Raw genomic sequence first — 20,168 nt, 5'->3', positions numbered from 1 at the left:
CACACACACACACACACACACACACACACACACACACACACACCTGGTCTATCTGACCTGGTCTATCTCCTCGTAAACATGCTAATTTCCTTTATTCATACATTTCACTCAAAGCCAAAAACTGAAGTACAGACAGTGAAGTGTGTTCAGTGACGTCAGACGCGTAAGGGGTCACCGTGTGAGCGTCACCGCTGGAATAGTTGAAAGCGAGGAGAACTCGTCCAGGGCAGAGACGTGTTCGTGCTGACTGCAAACTCTAGACTTCTGGGAATAAATTCAGGCGTGATGGTGTGCTTTATATCTACGTGAGTGTGGCGAGCCTCAGTCTTCTGTTGTTGTGTGTGCAATTTTCTGTAAATCGGCTGTTTGGGACACATCTGCAGATCCGCTGAATCACATGCCTCCGAAATAAGAAAATCTGCGGTGGTTTATTTGCGATTTGATGCATAGAAATGAAGGCCTAGCCGGCACAGATGGCGTGTTTATTACCATATTTAACAGCTGGAGTCTCAGCTAATGTCTCTGCTTCTGTGGCAAAACATTTCAAAGCCATGTTCACGAGCAATTCTTATAGCTAAGATGTGTCATTCGGAAACATTTTAGAAGTCTGAAAAGTAGATGTATTACAGGGTTATGAAGTCTCCACGACTACAAATAGTGTTTTGTGTGTTTGGTGTGGTATATCTATAGTATGTGGTGACCTTTAGTCCAGATGCTGGTGAAGAATTTTGTAACAGACTTTTATGAGACACAAAGAACGAGTGTATGCAGAGCTTAATACTCCCAGCTCTGCTTATTTCCACAATCTGACTAGATCCTAGTATTTATATCAGCAATAACTTATTGTACTATATGTACGTGTGTGTGTGTGTGTGTGTGTGTGTGTGTGTGTGTGTGTGTGTGTGTGTGTGTGTGTGTGTAAGCAGGGTTACCCAGTGGAGAGAGGAATAACCATTCGTCTGGCAGATCTCATCAAGCGGTCCAAAGCGCAGCAGTTCCACGGTCTGATGGGAAGAAGCTCAGGTGAGCAAATAAACCAGCTCATATTTGTACTGCATGGTTTAGAGTGATGATGTGCTCCACAGTCCTTTTTGCTTCCTGTAATACCCGAGACTTCTTTATCTCTTGCTTGTTTCAGGTGTATCCCACGCTGTGAGACTGGGCAGGAAAAGTGAGTAGGACAGATTAGAGTTCAACTTTTCTTTATTGTTTTATTTTGGTAGCGAGCCTAAAAATCTTTGTGTTCCTCTTTCTCTGTGTGTTGTTTTGTTTTTACAGGAAATAAAGGGGAGATGTTTGTTGGACTCATGGGCAGAAGGAGTTTAGGAGGAGGTAAATGTCCGGCTACAGCCACTTCTATTTGTATATAATGTTTGCTTTGCATAACTCTTTAGATAGAGAAGCGGCTCTGTTATCATGTTTGAATCTGCCATTTAAAAAGTGATTTTCAAGCTTGATTATAATCAAATCAAAATGTTCATTGTAATATTTGTTTTTGCTGTTTTCTTTCTTTTTTACAGACATGGAAGAAGAATTTAAATCTGACTCTTACTGAAGACAAAAAAAGAAAAGAAACCAAACTCCATTTCAGTTATAACGTCTTATTCAGCCATCCGTTGTTGACCAACAGGACACTGAGTATGATGCACTTTGACCGACACGGTCCAAACACCTGTTACAATGAGCTGAAATAAATGCTTTTAAAAATCGCTAACTTCACTCCCGTCGATCTCTGATGAACTGCACTGCTGTATGTTGTAGCTGATGATATCTTGCCACATTTAAACTTAATGCATATGTAAGTCTCGTGTCTTTTCAAAGGGTTCGCTCAGTTTGTGCCAGATTAATTAAAGATGATTTCATTAGCTAAGTGTGCTTTCTTTCTCTGTCATGCATTACTTGCAGAATATCATTCTCTCGTGTTCATGACCCCTACTGGTCCACTAATTCTTAATTTACGTTTTAATAATTAGAAATAAGCAAAAAAGATGTTTGGTGTTAATTGTTATTACCTATTGTTATTTAAACTCACTAAAATAAAAGTGGAATAGAAACCCTGAGGATACGAGGGCATTTTTAAGTGTATTTACAGGGAACCACACTAATATTCAGCTCTGCTTTAGGCTACATTTGCTTATCTAATAAGTAAATAAATTCATTAATTAATAAATATTTAGAATTTGCAACCGAAATAAACATTTGGCAACAGATGTTTTATTTAAAACACTGACAGGCACATTCTTTTCCCCTGCATCAGCCCTCTGTAAAGATATTACAATTAATAAATCACATGTTACATCTTTGCATCTAACTAACATGAAAGCGTGACCAGGAAAAAGAGCTGATCAAAGATCAAAGGTCTCCTATCATCTCCCTCATGTGTGGAATTAGCAAGTGTTACAACTCTGAGTCATTTCTGCTCTTTAAACATTGTGAGGCACCACAGAGATCTGTTCTTGATCCAGTTATTTAATCTAATAATAATGACATTGTTATTCCAAACCAACACTTTATGTTCAACCTTCTTTTTAACTGATGATACAATAATATATGCTAGAAAGAGCCTGCAGGCCCTGATTTATCTTAATCCCCTCAATCTCTCTTTGGCAGCTCAAAATCAGCATAAATGCAGAAAGGATCTTAAAATAATCTTTTTGAAAACCTTTACATCCTGTGCAAATAAAATAAATGGATCTTATAAATATATATATTTTTAATAGCGTGTGAAAAACGTACATTTGAGATTCATGTTCAACGAGGGGCTCAAACACTGCACCGTACAGAAATGTTGTCTTTCATTTTCCAGCTGTAGTATTATTGTGCAGTCAGTCTCCATAACTGTCCTGGCCTATGAAGAGATTCATGCTGCCCAAACAACACTCCATCACTTAAACCCCGTATGTCATCATGCTTCTTTCAGCTCTGAAGGAAAAGCTTGGATGGATTCCCTTGAACAATTAACAGCCCTCGTGTGGTATTCCTTTGTAAAGCCTCCAAACCACACATCTCTCATTTAAGTGTTGTAACAACAATTAACAATAAATTGACATTTTAATTTCAGATGCTCTCCAATGAAACCACCTGTTGGGTAGAACTGGTTTCAGCAGCACTATTCAAACGGAATAAACTCAAACCACAGACCTACATTCTCTTTGTAGCTCTTTAAGTTTTATGATCCGATGTTTGTTGGATTTTTGCAAGTTTTTTTTTTAATTAATTGTATTTTGTGCAGTTTTGTTATTTTTTTCTGCCAATTGTGTTCTTGTGGATGTGGGATATCTTGATTTTCAGTCTCCAGCGTGGATAAAACTCGATCATCTTCTTCAAAGCCGACATGACCGCAGTAGTGCCAGGATTTATTTAGTCAGATTAGACATGCAGTAGATACTTGCTATTGCTGAAATGCCCCTTTAAGCGATCAGTGGCATTGCATATTTAGCTATTTAAACAGGGACGACACTTAGAAATATTCTTTTGTCTATAAGTTCCTTATTAGCTGAGCAAACTGACCGAGCCTAAACAATCCTTAAACCTTTAAGGATGCTGTTCGGGACACAGTCAACACATGAGGCGAAATCTGTTTGTTTCACCATTTGTCTTTATTGAAGAGGAAGGCAAAGAGGAGAAGCAGGTACAAAAGCACAACTGAGCTACACAGCAATGTCACGCTACTTTTGTGTCACTTCTTTGTGTGAGTAGTTTAAATAGGTAGCACTACAACAACAGCTTTCTGGTGACCTATGAAAGGCAAAGGAATGCATCTTTGTTCCTCCAGGGAGTCGTGATAGCATATGGGTGTGTTAGTAACCAGCAAAATGCTCTAAAACTGTCCATCTATAGCTGCCATTGGCACCAGGGGGAGGAATGAAGAGGTGATTGGAAAATAGACACAAGCACAACAACGTCATGACAGGTTTCTTGAAAACAAGGACCCTACACACACGGGTAAATTTGATTTTTTTTCTAAAGTTCAGAACACTCCAGTTATTTACAGATTTAATGGGCTGTATTCAGCATTATAATTAGGCCCATTTTCTGCTCAGGTAAGAAGGAAAAGAGTGCACCCTTAATGATGGGATTTCTTCTTGTAAGACTCTTAAATATCAGCATAATGGAGGCCTGAAAAAAGGAACCCATCCTCTATAATATTTTCTCTGAAACCAAAGCCTTTTGCTTACCAGCCATCTCAGCCAAAAAAGACCTCGAGAGCACAAGTATCCCAATCATGTATGGAACACTGTAGCCAGCAGTGTTGGAGGATGCTTTTTATTCATTGGAAATTCATTTAAAGGCAAAAAAAAAAAAAGAGAGGAGAAAATGGTAAGTAAGCGCACTTTGCTGTTAATGCACATGAGTTAAAAAACCCCAACAACAACCTACCAACAAGTAAATTCAGGCAGCAGCACATTTGTGAGTGATTTATTGAGAGCTCATGCTAAAAGGATAAATGGAGTGTCTGTTAGCACTGTTGCCCTGTGCTGTACGACCCAATGACAGTGCATTTAACCACATTAACCACCGGATAACACAAATATGTATTAATATGTAAAATGCAGATAACCCGTACACAGAAACGATCAGTATATAAAACAGGACAAAAAGACATTGATTTTTTTAAACTAATGAACTTTAAAGGCAACAGTTGTTTCAACACAAGAAGAAATGTAACTTTAAGCCGCAGTCGGGAAAAGAAAATGGCTCAAATGTGACACAAAAGCTACAGGAAAAAATATAAAAATAAAAAAAGATAATGGTTGATTCAATGTGACATTGTTGGCAACACACCTCTAATTTCACAGCCAACTGCTGTCTAAACTTATGCACAATGTTTCTGACTCTTACCAAGTGTTAGACGGCACGATTGAAACCACCCCCGTGTCTGTTTGGTAAAAAACAAACAAAAAACTACAAGTAGTATTTTTACAACTGCTAGCTTGTTTCGCTTTTAGTGCCTGCAGCCACTCAGTGTTTAAATATGTATTTCCTTCAGCTACCTAAACTGAGGATTGTTAGGATGTATGTGAATCCTCTGTTGGACCAAGCAGATGTTTAGTCTGAACAAAAAGGGAATTTCCTGTTTTAAAGTCGGTTATTTGCTCGAGCCAGAACGGCTATTTCCCAGTTTCCAGTCTAAGATAAACGAACTGCCTGCAGCTTCATATTTACCGAACAGACGCGAGAGAGATATCGATCACAGATCAATGTTCACAGATCCACATTTGATAATAACAGCCAGCTACTCCTTTACCAAAACATTAAATGCTGATTAAAATTCTTCAACATGTTGATCCAGATCAATAAATGTAGAGATTGTCAATAGAATTAAAATAATATTTTAATCAATCATATAGAACAAATTAAAAAAATTTAAAGTGCTGCCAACCATGCTTATTGAGCTTACACAACAAGGCTGCCCTTTTCTAACAGCTCACAGCATCAACTATGGTGGTAATAGGTAGTGACAATGTGCACAGTGACATGTTTTGACTCAATCACGTCACTTTTGATAACATGGAATAAATCTCTGAAATGTAAATGACTCATCGCCTTTGTTGGTGGGGAAATGCTCTGGATTGTTCTTCCTGTACTTCCCAGTTTGTAGACACATTCAAAAGCACGTACAATGTTTTTTTAGATTTTTTAAAATATTTGATTCACCAGGAAATCAGTTCCCTAGGAAGGAGAGATTCCTCTACGCTTGTTTACGCTCTATGTAGTTAATGTGGTTTTTTTTAAGAATATAAATAGGCTATTTAAAAAAAAAATCTATAAAAAACCCCAAAACACTTGCTGGGCAGTAACATCTACATTATTTTCACGTTAATACACACACAAAAACTAACAAACAACAACAAAAAACCCCAAACAAAACAAAACCAGAAGCTTAATGCGCCATTTTAGCTTTTTATACAGTGGTAAAACCTCAGAGGTAGAAAAAGTATGAAAATCATTGAGAACTTTAACAAAACCAAACAAAGCACACAAGAGCTCCCAAACTCTATAAACTGATAAAAAATGAAACTGCAGACACAACTGAGAGAAAAGTCTTAAAACATGAGTTACAAAAACAAACGGAAAACACACAAAAACACACATCGTGGGTAGGTTCCTCCTTGGTGGCGGTACAAACGTGGCCCAGTGGCAGCTATAGCTTTTTGCTAACCAAGAGATGGATGAGACAGGGTTAAATGCTGGACACAATGTGAGGCTTTGTTGCATGAGAAGCTCCGTTACTGATCGGCTCTGGGTTCAAACAGCCACAACGCCGTAAGGTAAAACACCTGACCTAAAACCATATTAGCTTTTCAATACTGCATCTAGTTGATAAAATGCATTAAGTTAAGTTAGATCAAATCACTTTTCACTACTTTTCACCTGTGTATGTGTCAAATATGTGAACACTAATTTACATAGTGTTGTTTGCTCACTGTGGTTTGATACTTTTGGACATTTTCTTTCTTTAGATTTCATCACTCGTCCCAGAGGAATGATCAACCTTATTTCTTCTCCAGTTTGTTTGAAAACTCTCCATTTAATCATGTGGATGGCAGTATTACATGCAAGCCCAGACATGGTCCTGTTTAATCATAACCAGCTGGTCTGTGTCTGCAAAAACACGTTTACACGAGTCAAAGTGTTGCCGACCTGCATTTTGTCTCAATGACAGACTGAAATGCACTGCAGATTTGATACCACATACCACTGATTGGATTAGCAAGCGGGCCTGGTGCGCCGTGCTAATTAAGTGTCTGGGAGAAGGTGCGCTAACGATGCACGATTACCTTCACTTTGCAGAGAACAAATGAGGTCAAGAAGCTATCAGCGGCCATGCTACGTATACACACGTCAAAAGAACCTAAAGATGAATAGTGGCTGTGGTCAGTGTATAATAAAACCTGTCTGTTCTATTGTGTAAAATGTATAACTGCATTTGTGAAAATGTTAAAGAATTACATAAAACTCAAAGCCCATTTCATCAGAACAATCCAACATTCAATATTGTATTGAATAACATTCTCATGTTATCCCCCACTTTAAAAAAATAATTTATAGCAAAAGCTAATCAAAAGCTAATTAGCTAAACTCAACATCAATAGTTTATAGCTAGCTAGTTAGCTTATAAAATACTGTTTAATCAAGAAATATTCATCAGTTTTATTGAATATCTGTGTTATTTTTGCCATTTTTCCCAAAATGCCCATTTTCAACCAGCTAACTTTAGTAGTGGTTTTTGCTAGCTTATAAAATACTATACAGGGGAGTGTAGCTATTTTGGCTGCCATGAGATAAGGGTCGTTCTACATCCTGAACAGGGAAATAAATATTAAAAATTGTGACTGAATATCGTTCCTATTTTTCACCATATTATTTTTTAAATGCCCACTTTTGGCCCAAACAAACCAGCTAACTTTAAACAGCTGTTGTTGCTAGCTTTAGCATAGCGCATGTAATACGCAAAAAATGAAAAGACAGCGACAACCCCGGTGTTGCTTTGTCGTAAAAATGTCTACCCCTATCAAAAGAGTAATAAAACAAGATTTGAATCATTAATTAATTATTTAATTTGTCAGCATCCCGCCACAAATAAAGCAAATTTATATTTCCTTTTTATAAATGTGTTAAGTACTGTATTGGATGTTGTATGTTAGGACCTGTTCTGTAATCTGTCTTTATTTCACTGCTTATTGCTCGAGATACATCTAAATGTAGTTTTCCCGCTCACAGAAATTAAACATTGCCTTTCATTAGCCCTCTTCCTTTACATATTTTATTTATGTAGCTTTCCTTTCAGAAGGACGTCGTTCCTGATCGCTTGCTATTAAACACCTGGAAACTCAGGGTTTTTACTAACACACAGTTAAGTGTCTGAGAAGTCATTCCCAGACTCATATGGATTTTCCTTATTTTTCTAATTCAAATTTTAGGGAAATGTCCAAACAATTCTTTTAACAGGAATCCTACCTGTGGACTAACGTTGTGGTTACTTGAACCCAGAGTAGCAACTGTCCATGTCTGTGACTGCGCTGTAGCTGCTGAAAGCGTTTCGTACAATAGTGAGTGAGGGTTTAGACTCAGCGTCTGTGAGCATGCCCGTGTACAGAGGAGGATCTGTGCGTGACTGTGTGTTTTTGGAGTGTGTGTATTGGTAGCTCCTCTACGTCCCTTTGGGTGGGGTCCATTTTAAGGCTGTGGGGTCAATGGTCTTGCTGTTACCACGTTTGGTCTCCTTGGCCTTCCAGTCATCAATAAGGTCCTTTAAAGGAAGAAGAAAACACCCCGCAAAGGAACCCTGGTTATTAGAATCATAAACAACAACCAGCTGCTAATTGGGAGAGAGTGGCTAATCTACTAAACAGAGACAACGGCATGGCTGTGTTTCATACCTGTCTCTTTAAAACCAGGTGCTTCCCCTTCCAATATTTAAGCATCTGGAGGGACTGCAGTGTGCTGACTATATCCACCGGGTTCACTGCAGTTTCCTGGCTGATCTCTGTGAACATAAAAGTGAGAGAAACTGAGGATGAATCATCAGCAGCTTTCAAATCATTTCCCTGCATTCATTACACCCATAAAAAACATCTTTAAAAAATTCATATTTAAAAGTTTTTTTTCATTAAAATATTCCCTTCAGGTCTTCAGAAAGCTCAGATGTAACTTTACTATCTGTGGCACAGGGACACACAGAGCAGCAGAGTGGGGTGACTGAGAAGAGTCAGCTGGAGACATTTTCCTAGATTCAAAATAACAAGAAGACATTCTGCGTTCAAAAGAAAAAATACAAATAAAAGAGGACAAAAAGATGCTCAGAAGTGAAGGAACAGAGTGTTATCACTGAACCATTCACTGTTTAGTCACATTCTTCTTTATTCCGCGTGTCAAACAGATTGCACTGAAGGACGCTCGCGGTGAAGTCGTCATTTATGAAAAGTAACTCCTATCAAATACTGGCGTGTCAGTGCTTCCAACCTCCAATTAGATACACCTATGGTAGCTAGCATTTTCAAGATCCTACGTCACGTCCTTCTCAACTTTTTGCATTGACAACAGTTTCATAAAAACTTGACCTCTGACCCCTGACCTTGAGGATGAGGTCACTGAGATTCAAAGCCGTCTGAGATTTTTAGGGATACACCTAAGATATCGAACATCGTTCTCGAGTTACTGCGTTCACAAACTTGGGTGTCTGTGAATATAAAACCCCACCAGCCTGTTACAGCAGAGGGGTAACAACGAAACACAATATTGGATTGTGAAATTATTGAAAACTTTAGAATACACAACGTGATGATTATAGTGCTGTTAAATGATGATGTCAATCCCATCAAATGCAAAGGATGCATAAGCACCATGAAACAATACAAGTGTAAGCTAGTAAACAGAGGTGTGAATAACTTCAAATATTCCAAAGTCCTCCATATAAAGAAGGAAATACAAGCAGCATGTGAGCTGGACTGCAACATGAAGACAAGGAAAATGAATGTGTCGTGTGTTTGAGGCCGGTGTCACCTAAAGCACTGCTGTGCCTTAATGCCTTACACAGATGTGAGCGTGTGGCTGCACTGTTTGTTTTTAATCACAGAAGCAGAAACGAGCAGCGCAAACAAACGCGATGCACCATGGGAGCAGGGCGTTCCTCGCTTCCTCTGAGTCACCGCTTCTTTGGCAGAAAACCACAGGGGAAGCCTCGCGTGCGCCCGCCTTCATTTATCACCAGTACATTGACTCGATATGGCTGCAGTGCTCTCTGACCCATTCACAAAAGTGGCCACGCTTGAATGCGTGCATACACATATACACACACACACACACATATAAACACACACACACAGTCTCAGGAGCTGTTCTTGTGTCTTACACTGTATTTTATAAGCTTTTTGACCAGCAGCCATAATCAAACAGAATCAACTAGAAGTCAGATATTTGTCTTTCTCCATCCAGCATTTTGAACTTTCTGACCTTTGATGGAAATCTCCTTGCCCTGAAAGTTGTTCAGGTAGCGCAGCAGCACCTCCTTCCAGTAACTTCGGTAGCTGATTAGTCCCAGGTCCGACAGGGGCCGCTCAGGTGAGCCCACCTTCTCTTCTACTTTGGACAACAGGTAACCTGGCAGGACAAACCGAGAGAGCAGTGCTTTGGATGGCTACACTTAGGAGCGACCTGAAGCTCCTACACCTGCTGTTACTGTGTAGCGCTGTGCAGAATCTCTGGCCAGTGTGTGAGCTCGTTTACATTTAAGTGGGTACTCACTGAAGTCTATGAGCATCTTGCCGTAACCCTGCCTCATGTACTGCGGCATGGTGAGGATGCAGGATACGTTGTAGTTCAGGAAGGAGTTTTTCTCCTATGGGAGGAGAATGAACGCATGAAGGTAACAGGCTGAATCAAAGCTCATAGCAGGACTATGGAGGCTGCAGCAGTATGAAAATGCATTATCTCTGATCTGATTGCTTTGGCCCAACATCACAGAGCAGCTGACATTACAAACTGTGTGGAACTTCATCAGAAACACGGTTTTAAATTCAGCTCGCACTTCGTAGTAAAGACATTTGTGATTTGTTGTAGTCATTCTCTGCAAACTCTGTTAACACTCCCTATTTTCAAGAAGAGTTCAGTCACGTAAAATACTCTGGAGTTACCTTGGAGAAGTATCCGACAAGGTGGCACCCCGTGTTGTCAGCTTCAGTCATGACATAGAAAAGGAACGGTTCCACATCATAATACAGAGTCTTGTGGTCCAGGAAGAGTTTCGCCAGCAGACACAGATTCTGACAGTAAATCTGCAGAAAGCACAACGTGAAGAAGTCGCACAGCAAAAGTGTGTGATGTTTTAGCCAATCAAACAATCCTGCACTGACTTTCGTGACTTCACGTTACCCATCAGGTATAAATACATTAAGAGTCTTCCACACCTCAGTCACACAGCCTGCCTTCCTCCACAGGGAGGAAATACTTGTTAAGGCCTTTCTGTCACACCAGATGTGTAAATGTGCAGCCGTTCACCTCGACTGCGCTTTTTTGCAGGTAATTATTTGGATGGATTCATTGGATGAATCCAGAATCTCCGTTTCTTCCTTTGAATCATCAGGATTCGCTCATTAGACATTTTTTCCCAGCAAAACCTCAACATTTTCTGTGTTACAAATTCTAAATTCTGTTGGTTTCCCCCTCACAGTGCACTCGGTGTGTAACGGCCTTTAGATTTGAAATATTAAGATCTTGTTAACAAATTTAGCCTAAAGTTCAAGTACATTAAATCGAAATGTAACTGCCATTATCACTGCCTGCAGACTTGCTGTGAGGTTTAGATAGAATATTTGGCAGAGCAAGTTTAGAGGTCAGTATTTGGTGGGAAAATCCTCCCACTGAGACTCTCTCACCTTATTCTTCTTTCCATCCACCTCAAAGACAGAGATGTTCCCCTTCCTGTAAATCTCGTCACCTGGAGGGTGTTTCCACACACACTTGGCCTTAACAAAAAAGACAAACGTGAAGAAATCGAGACAAAACGTAACTTTTGTTCAGATCTTCAACTGGTGCAAAATTCTAAAAATACACTAAAAATAATAAATAAAAAATAATTTAAAAAAGTATTTTTTCAGTGTTTGCCAGTTGTTTTTTTAATTTTATCTTTTGTGTTTATTTCAGTTGTAGCTGCTCTGTCCCCCCCATATTCAGGCTTTAATATTTAATCACTAACACTGCCCGTGCTGTGGCTGTGCAGTTCATCTGTCTGACAGTCAGGCTCCAAACACCTGACTTCAGCCAAGCACCCAGTTTGGAAAAATGTTCTCGTCAGCCTTGTCACTTAAATACAGAAAAAGTCTGAACGTCTCAGAAAGGCCAAAGTTACACACTTTATCTAAACGGTGTAGGAATAATATTATAGAGCACCTGAGGCACTGAGACAGTCTAAGACAATAGCCCAGGCTCACTTTGATACCTCTGTGTCACTGACTGGCACCTTATACTTTCTAATCAATCAGATACTTTGACTGAGATAAACTGAAGCTCAACACTTTGAGGAATCATTTTTCCCCCGTTTACTGATTACAGAATTAAAGCATAAGGACAACTTTAAGTATGACAGGAGAAGCCAAACTGCAGTGCACAAAAACAGCGGGACCTACAGCACCGTGCCAAATCTCAGACCACCTCATGTCTTTGTAATTTGCAGGAAAATTGGAAATGGGTGCAGGAATTTAAAGCAGTATCTGCCAACATACACGTGTACAGTATGCAAGACAAAATCAGAGTTTGTGCAGTTTTTACAAACTTGACATTTTATTACTCGACTTTTCTTCACGTAGTCTTCAGGAATAGTTCTCCAGGCCTCTTAAAGGACATTCAAAAGTCCTCTTTAGATGTCGGCTGCCTTTTGTTCTGTTCTCTTGCTTCAGTAACACTGAAGTCCAGCCTCTGGACAGGACCAGCCCACGAGTGATCAGGTATGTTTTTACTGCTTTGGCAGTGTGTTTAAGAACATCTAGAACATCTAAAGCTGTTGGCTGAAATGAAGACCTGGACTGAAAAGCAATGAATAAGCAAAGACTGAACAATATTCTGAAAGCCCGGAGAATTACTGCTTAAAACCAGTTTTTAAAAAATGAGCCAATGTTTGTGATAACAAAGTCAGTGTATGAGCCACACATCCCTGAGCCAACAGCTCAGCCTGCTTCAAACACTAGCACAGTGTTGAATGCGTAGTCCTAACATGGTCCATCTCAGTCATGCTGTTCTGCCTTTCAGCACAGAAGCCCCACCCACCTGCTGTTGAAACCTTGTGTTTGTGAGTGATAGCCAATCAGTGGAGAGTTGGGGGAGAAGTTATCAAGCTACTGTAGGCGACTCCAACAATGCTAATCTGGTAAGAGTCTGCTGCGATCTATCTTATTTTAATGTAATGATGATAATAATGATAGTGGCGAGCCTCACCATGTGCCTGCGTAGAATGGTCTGACTCTTCATGTACTTGAGGCAGAACTCGCACATGTAAAGCCTCCCCAGGCGGGCGTACTCCTCTGGGTATGGAGAGTGGTACCAGGTGTCCAGCTCGTAACGTCCAAACACAATGGTCTTTATCATGTTGCTGCCCTCCGACACCTGGCCAGCCAGACGGAGCTTCTCCTGCACAACCAGGACAGGAAGGGACAGGAAGACAAGGTACAGAGAGGACAAGAAGACAGGGCAGGCGTGCAGAGAAAGAGAGAAAAACAAATCTCAATTATTTGTCGAAGAGGATCGGGCGAATCAAAGGTCACGCTCAGGGAAACCTCAGTGGAGGAAAAACAAAAGAAAACGATGCAGGAAGAAAATTTTAAAGGAAGAACTAAAAAGAAAAGAATTCAAATAAAAAAAGTATGAAGCAAATTTCTTTAGAAAATGCTTGAGTGTAAATGTTGTTCATGAGGAAGTGAATCACCAAACCAGCTACTGTTAATATAATATAAAAAACATAGTCAGCAAGAAAAATGATCAGATAACTGTTAAAGTTGCAAGCAAAGAGTAAAAACACGCATATGTGATGTCAATTCTAACTTAGATGCTTTCAAGATGACTTTGTTTTGAAATTGAAAAGCTAGTCATTCATTTACCTCTGTAACGAAATGTATCGCCAGAGCAACGCAGTTAAAAGACCAAAATACTTCCAAAATCCTATGTGATATCTCGAGTATGTCTGTTTGAGAATAACAATGCTTTGTTTCAAATGAATGGGCCACAAAGTGACAGAACAGAAGGGGAAAAACCCAACACGGAATGACAGGAAGTGATTTCCCAAACTACCAAAAATATCTCAGACGCCTCCTGCAGCTGCAGGGGAGGGTCTGCAGACTGCAACAGAGAAGAAGAGCGATAAGGCCAAAAGTAAAGGGAAGAAGACAAAGTGCAAGGGGGGAGATGAAGATGAGTTTTCTCTCTTACAAGGTCGTCCGAGGCACGTGCCTGCGCTTTCCTGAACAGCTCGAGGTCATAGTCACTGGTGATGTTCTCCAGCAGAGGCTCGCGGCTCGTTCCGTGGCTCTGACGGTGCTCCTGGTGGTGAGCGGGGACCAGAGAAGACGGTACAATCAAATGATATGTGATATATTACACACACTGACTCTTATCTAATCCACTTACCATGTACTTTTCCTTCTGCTCCTTATTGAGGCCAGTGTTCCTCTTCCTCCTCAGCTCTGTCACCTTCTCTTTGTAGCGCAGCTGACGCTCTGTAGGGGCCTGAGGACACAAAACACACTTATATATACACTCACACAAAGGTGATGCTCATAATAAACATGCCCCAACTTTTAAATAATAAACTCACAGAATGTCAGAAGTCATCGATATAAAAAAGAATATTGTACTCATAAATAAACACTGATTTGTGTGTAATTATGTTTTCTGACAAACTGATGCTTTCTCATGAACTTAAAATGAATCCCTTAAAAATACGCAGGAGCGGTGGTCGTGTTCATGGTCGACCACCATGTTGGCCCGCCCTTTTGAATGCAGCCACAAAAATAATCACACTTTCCCTCCGATAAACAGTTTGATTATGGTATGAGAGTTTATTCACTGACATAATAACGAGATAATAAAATGTTATTTCCACAGACTACAATGAGCTAACAGCAGCTAACAGAGGCAAAAACAACAGTGCTTACTGACAAAAATGTTTAGGATATCAACACCACCAGCTCATCGACTTGCTTTCATAAAGTTTACAGCCATGGACACCCGGCACATTGACTCGTGAAGCAAACAGCATTTAACATGTGGAGTAGAATGAACGGTGGGCAGGTCTTTGTCCTGCAGAGACCACCGTAGCTAGAACTATATACTAAAACTGGGAGGCGTAAGAAAACAGTTGACTGCAATCTGCAACCTCCTGACATCTGCTGGTGAGATTTTACACACTGTAACTTTAAAGGGCGAGAAGCTGAACTGCTTCTTTCAGATAATGAACTAAGTGGCTGCACCAAGGTGCAGCATGAGACAAATAAGTGCTATTTGGAAATGTTAATCACGCACAGTTCCACTAGTAGACTCCATGAATATAATAAAAGGATTTAAATAACATAATAAGACCCTAAAATGGACATTTTATCGCTTTCTGAACACAAAACTTTCTAAAAATCTCATTTTTTCCTCATCTGCACTGACGTCCCACAGGATGTATAACTGACCTGGCATTATGCTGGCTGCATGTAACCGCGTTTGACTGATCAGCCTTCAGCCAGGAGAAATAACGACATATTGTTAACCATGTGATCTAATATGCAAACAGTAGTTTAGCCCTTTAAAAACCCATTCATTGGCTCATATCTCAAGTTCAGTCTAAAGTACCAGATAAATGATTATAATTCTTTCATTACATTAAATAAGTGTAATTAATCTGATGTGTAGTAACTAACTTCAAAAACAGCTCCTCAATATAAATGATCATTCAACACTTCACATATCATCCAAGCACAATCAATAATTATATTATAATTATCTAAAATTATAATTTTACAAATGTGTTCCAGAAACCAAACAGTTTTCACAGAGCAGAGACAAATACAAATAACCGGGAAGGTAAAACAAACGTATGTGCTTAAAGTATAAATCCTTAACCAAGTGTCTTTATTAATGCAGCGGTCATAAACATAACCAGGGAAATGTCATTTGGCCTTCCGTGCGTCCACAGAGAGGAGGTAACCAAGTGTAAGCGTAATCATTCGTTACTGCATGTGGTCTGGGTTTACTCAGGATCAGAGGGAAGCCAGTGCAGAGAATAAACAAGCGTAACAGTGCCGTCACATTGCTGCTACTCTTTTACAGATACAGTCAGGCAGCGAGGGGTCCTACCAGTTACCAGCAGCAGCTCTTCATCACTTTGCCTCTGACCCTGCTATTCTGACAAATCGCAGCATGATGGGAGGTGTTGCTGCTTTAAGAGTGATGTTGTGCTGTCTTGTGGGTGGGTGGGTGAGGGGGGCTTCCCTCCCATACACACAGACAGCATTGTGTAACAATCCACTGCATCTAAATTCTTAGGCTGAGTTCAGCTGACAAAGGGAATTACTTAACAGAAGCATGTGCACGAACTGGTGGACTTGTTTATGTTTTATTTGTTTACTTGCGTGCGTGCCGTCCACGCGTTACCTGGTTTCTCGTGGAGTGTCTGTTCTCGTCCTGACGGTGCGACAGCGTCCTTTCCTCGGCCTGTTTGTCGCGCGTCGATGCCTTGCCCTGACAAAACATCAACACCGTCTGCCACCAACAACTCACAACTGACCCCGCAGCAGGAACATCACAGCACGTAGCATCATAGTTTCACACTCACTTCTTATCCTGAATTCCCCGTTGATGTATCGTCATGTTTATTTGTGTTTGTGTGTGCGTGTACCTTGCATTCATCGGCAGAAAGGTTGTGGTAGAGAGGGCATCCTGATATGGAGAAATGTCTCTCGTGCCTCCCTGTGAGATGACCTGAGAGAGACCGAAGGAAGAAGTGGAAGGGGTGGAATGGAAGAGGATGAGGAGATGCTCTGAAGAGGAAGCGATGCTGTGAAGTATGTGCCAGTCTGTCACTCACCCAGCGAGTTGCAGCCAGGTGTGGGACACTTCATGTTGAAGTTGTAGCTCTCGTGGAAACGCCGTCGTTTGGGCCGGTGGGAAAGGTCGTGGGCGGCGGCCTCTTTGAGCGACAGCTCTTTGGCTAACCTCTCGTCTTCCTCTTGTGAAACTACAATGTCATTGCTAGAAGACACGAGGTCATTGCTCGGGCTGGAAACTTCAATGTCCGACTCTGATGACGGGGCGTTGCCTGTTGGTGTGCGAGGAGGGGTCTCGTCACGATCCGCCCCTTGTTTGATGTCTACTGAATCAAATGTGACAACGAAGACATGTCAAATGTCAAACAGACATTCTTACAAAAGTCCCATCATTTTTGCGTGCCACCAACTTTCAACTGTCTTAGATCTCATGGGAGGCCTCTGTTAACTTTTGTCACCACATACACAGCTAGCTAACACCCTGCGACGACGAAGAAAAATCTAATATCAAGGAACACCAGTGTCTGAGCTCACAGACCCCAGCGGCTCAATTGAAGCAGGCACATCAACACTTTTCTTTTTCTGTTTTTCACTCATGTAGGGCGAGCCAACATGTCAGTCCAACTCTGTGTCTACAGAGCGGACGCAGTAGAAGTAGCATGAAAGCACCAGCGGCAGCTCAAGTGATTTCTGTCCAGTGAGACGGCGAGACGGTGCTTAGGCAAAGGGTTAAATGATATGCTAGCTACATGTTGGAAACACTCAGAACTTAACACACAGTCACTACAGTAAATGGTAAATGGCCTTTATTTGTATAGCGCTTTACTAGTCCCTAAGGACCCCAAAGCGCTTTACATATCCAGTCATCCACCCATTCACACTCACATTCACACACTGGTGATGGCTGCTACATTGTAGCCACAGCCACCCTGGGGCGCACTGACAGAGGCGAGGCTGCCGGACACTGGCGCCACCGGGCCCTCTGACCACCACCAGTAGGCAACGGGTGAAGTGTCTTGCCCAAGGACACAACGACCGAGACTGTCCAAGCTCGAACCGGCAACCTTCCGATTACAAGACGAACTCCCAACTCTTGAGCCACGATTCTGTTTTCATGGATGCCTGGATGTTAAACTTAATTGTTACACCTGGTAAAGCAGCAACGCTGATCATTTTATTAAAGATTAAAGAATTTAGACAGTTTTTTACTCTCAGTGATGACGCAGAGTTTGTTTGTGGGACCTGAACAGATGGAGTTTAGGACCCAGACAACCGGTCACAGCAGATGGCCCCGCCCCTCCCTGAGCCTGGTTCTGCTGGAGGTTTCTTCCTGTTAAAAGGGAGTTTTTCCTTCCCACTGTCACCAAAGTGCTGCTCATAGGGGGTCATATGATTGTTGGGTTTTTCTCTGTATGTATGAAGCGCCTTGAGGCGACTTTTGTTGTGATTTGGCGCTATATAAATAAAATAAAATTGAATTGAATAGATTACTCCACGAGGCTCCAGACTACGGTAGCTGTAATTCTCCGACAATCCATCAAGCGGTGCGGCTTCGTACCTTACCAAAGTCGTACTAAAACGTTTTTGACAGATGTTTGAGCGCCGTGTAGCACATGAAATCGGTTCAAGGTCAGTAAGCACAACCAGAATTCATATATGAGGCGCACTGTCGATTTTTGGAGAAAATTAAAGGCTTTTAAGTGCACCGGAAAATACAATATACAGAAGAAACGAATACATCACGATATATATAGTTAAAGCACAGGCTTCAAATTATACGGCGATATGGATTTTAGGCCATATCACCCAGCCCTAATTTCAGCATACTTTATTAATCCCTAAGGAAATTATGTGTTATAATTTACAATCATAGCATTATATAATCAAAATTTAAGCTTATATATCAAATAGCTTTAAAGTTTTTATGCTTCACTGGTTTTTCTTCATCACAGTGATTTGTCATTCAAACAGATACAAAAAATGTTCAGCCCTCCTGCAATGTCCCATATTTGAGCAAATATTAATAAAAACTTCAAGTTGCAAAAAACAATTTGTGATGATTTCTGTATAGTTCAGTTTTCTATGTAGCTCAGTTACACAATACTGTAAGATAAAGCATGTGGGATACGTTTTAACATAAAACTCCCTGATTTCATTTAACTTTCATGTTGGATTGAGCAAATATAACAAATTGTACCAGTAGATCGTCCAGTTAGAACAACGTGCTGGAGTTTCTAGATGGTGCTCTGATTATAACACAGAAAAAAAACGAGTTAAATATATCTATATTTTTTCATTTTTAAGACCTGGGTCACTAAATCATCCATTTAAGAACATTTTCTGCTCCACCACCACTGATTTGCACGTTTGAATGTGCAGTATATAACAATTGATATATGAAGCTAAAATGAACAGCCTAATAACCTTCTGCAAACCAAACCTTTCTACAGGTACAATAAAGTAACCTGAACCTGCAGATGATCATATCCTGCATCCGCTGAAGTTAGATAACAGTTCCTGGTGTCTATGAAGTAATTCATTCATCTCAGTGACACAACACAAGCCCAGGATATCTACTGATAGATATTAGTTGTATTATAAGCAGGAACACACCGTGATCACAGACAAGCCTCGTGACATCAGCTGAATGGCATCACGATGTCAAATGGACTCCGCTGCACCTGTCCTGTTTCTTTCTCTCCCTGAACCCCTCCTTCCTGTTTTTTCCTCACTGCAAATTCATCCTCTAACTAAAGTTGAGCTTGGCAATGACCAAGCTGAACTTTTAATAAGAAAAAATGTTTAGAGCATGTTTAGAGCATTTGACAGTTCTGAATTCTAGTACTGTACCAATCTTACCGTGAGCCTCTGTGTCAGAGCCGGACGACCTGCTCTGCCGTAGTGGGTATTTTTTGGCTGTGGTGTTTGCCGCCCCCTGCTGGCTGCGTGTGACCCTGCGCCCAGAGGAGAAGACTGATGCTGCAACAGCTGTCGGCGCTGACTCTACGGCTGAGTCCAGAGCTTCATCAGAACCCACAGTTACAGGAGAGCTGCAGTTATCTACAGAAGAGAGGGGAAGTCAGTCAAAAGTGTTTCATTTACTGCAGTAAAATAACTTAAGAGGCCTTTCAGGGGATTACTCAACCAACTCATTAATCAACAGAAGAGTAATCACCAGTTACTTTATAATGTACTTTTCAAGCATTAAAATGAAAGGTTCTGCCAAACCATGAAAAAATTATCAGCATATGAAATCTGCTGCTGTTGGAGCCCTGAGTGGACTCTGCTCCTCTTCCAAGAAGAAACTTGACTGAAATGCCTGATTTCGTTAACTGTGTAAGTAGTTTGTCAGTAACTGAATCCAAACGAAAAAGTTAAAAGAAAAGAAAAGATGCAAACGGCCTCAGTGGCTATGAAGAGACTAATCCCATCACAAAACAGAAGCAGTGTGTGTGTGTGTGTGTGTGTGTGGGTGGGGGGGCGACAAGGAAGGAGTAGCCAACTCTCCTTGACAAAAAGCAGAGGAAACAGTGTCAGTCTCTGTTTTAAATCTCCTCTGATAGCCAGAGCAAAACGAGGTCACCCGGGGGTGGGAGTGTGTGTGTGTGTGTGTGTGTGTGTGTGTGTGTGTGTGTGTGTGTGTGTGTG

The 20,168-nt window shown here is 40.8% G+C and overlaps 1 protein-coding gene across 3 annotated transcripts in view; it reads right to left on the bottom strand.

Moving 5' to 3' along the window:
- Positions 1 to 3,580: 3,580 nt before the first annotated feature.
- Positions 3,581 to 20,168, bottom strand: part of LOC102295369 (histone acetyltransferase KAT7) — an 18,973-nt gene continuing 2,385 nt past the window's right edge. The window contains exons 3-15 of one of the 3 annotated variants that reach the window (XM_014330435.2): positions 19,380 to 19,580; positions 16,562 to 16,846; positions 16,373 to 16,455; positions 16,129 to 16,215; positions 14,119 to 14,217; positions 13,921 to 14,031; positions 12,934 to 13,125; positions 11,379 to 11,468; positions 10,638 to 10,778; positions 10,249 to 10,342; positions 9,958 to 10,104; positions 8,385 to 8,491; positions 3,581 to 8,254 (exon numbers count right to left, since the gene is read on the bottom strand). In XM_014330435.2, coding sequence (XP_014185921.1) covers positions 8,156 to 8,254; positions 8,385 to 8,491; positions 9,958 to 10,104; positions 10,249 to 10,342; positions 10,638 to 10,778; positions 11,379 to 11,468; positions 12,934 to 13,125; positions 13,921 to 14,031; positions 14,119 to 14,217; positions 16,129 to 16,215; positions 16,373 to 16,455; positions 16,562 to 16,846; positions 19,380 to 19,580 — 1,736 coding nt within the window. In that variant the 3' untranslated portion in view covers positions 3,581 to 8,155. The remainder of the gene's footprint in view (positions 8,255 to 8,384; positions 8,492 to 9,957; positions 10,105 to 10,248; positions 10,343 to 10,637; positions 10,779 to 11,378; positions 11,469 to 12,933; positions 13,126 to 13,920; positions 14,032 to 14,118; positions 14,218 to 16,128; positions 16,216 to 16,372; positions 16,456 to 16,561; positions 16,847 to 19,379; positions 19,581 to 20,168) is intronic. The other 2 variants (XM_042215708.1, XM_042215707.1) reach the window with 2 other exon arrangements.

This window comes from Haplochromis burtoni, unplaced genomic scaffold, assembly GCF_018398535.1.
Source record: "Haplochromis burtoni strain Fernald_Lab_line unplaced genomic scaffold, NCSU_Asbu1 Contig_800, whole genome shotgun sequence".
NCBI lineage: Eukaryota > Metazoa > Chordata > Actinopteri > Cichliformes > Cichlidae > Haplochromis > Haplochromis burtoni.
This window is presented reverse-complemented; position numbering and strand designations above follow the sequence as displayed.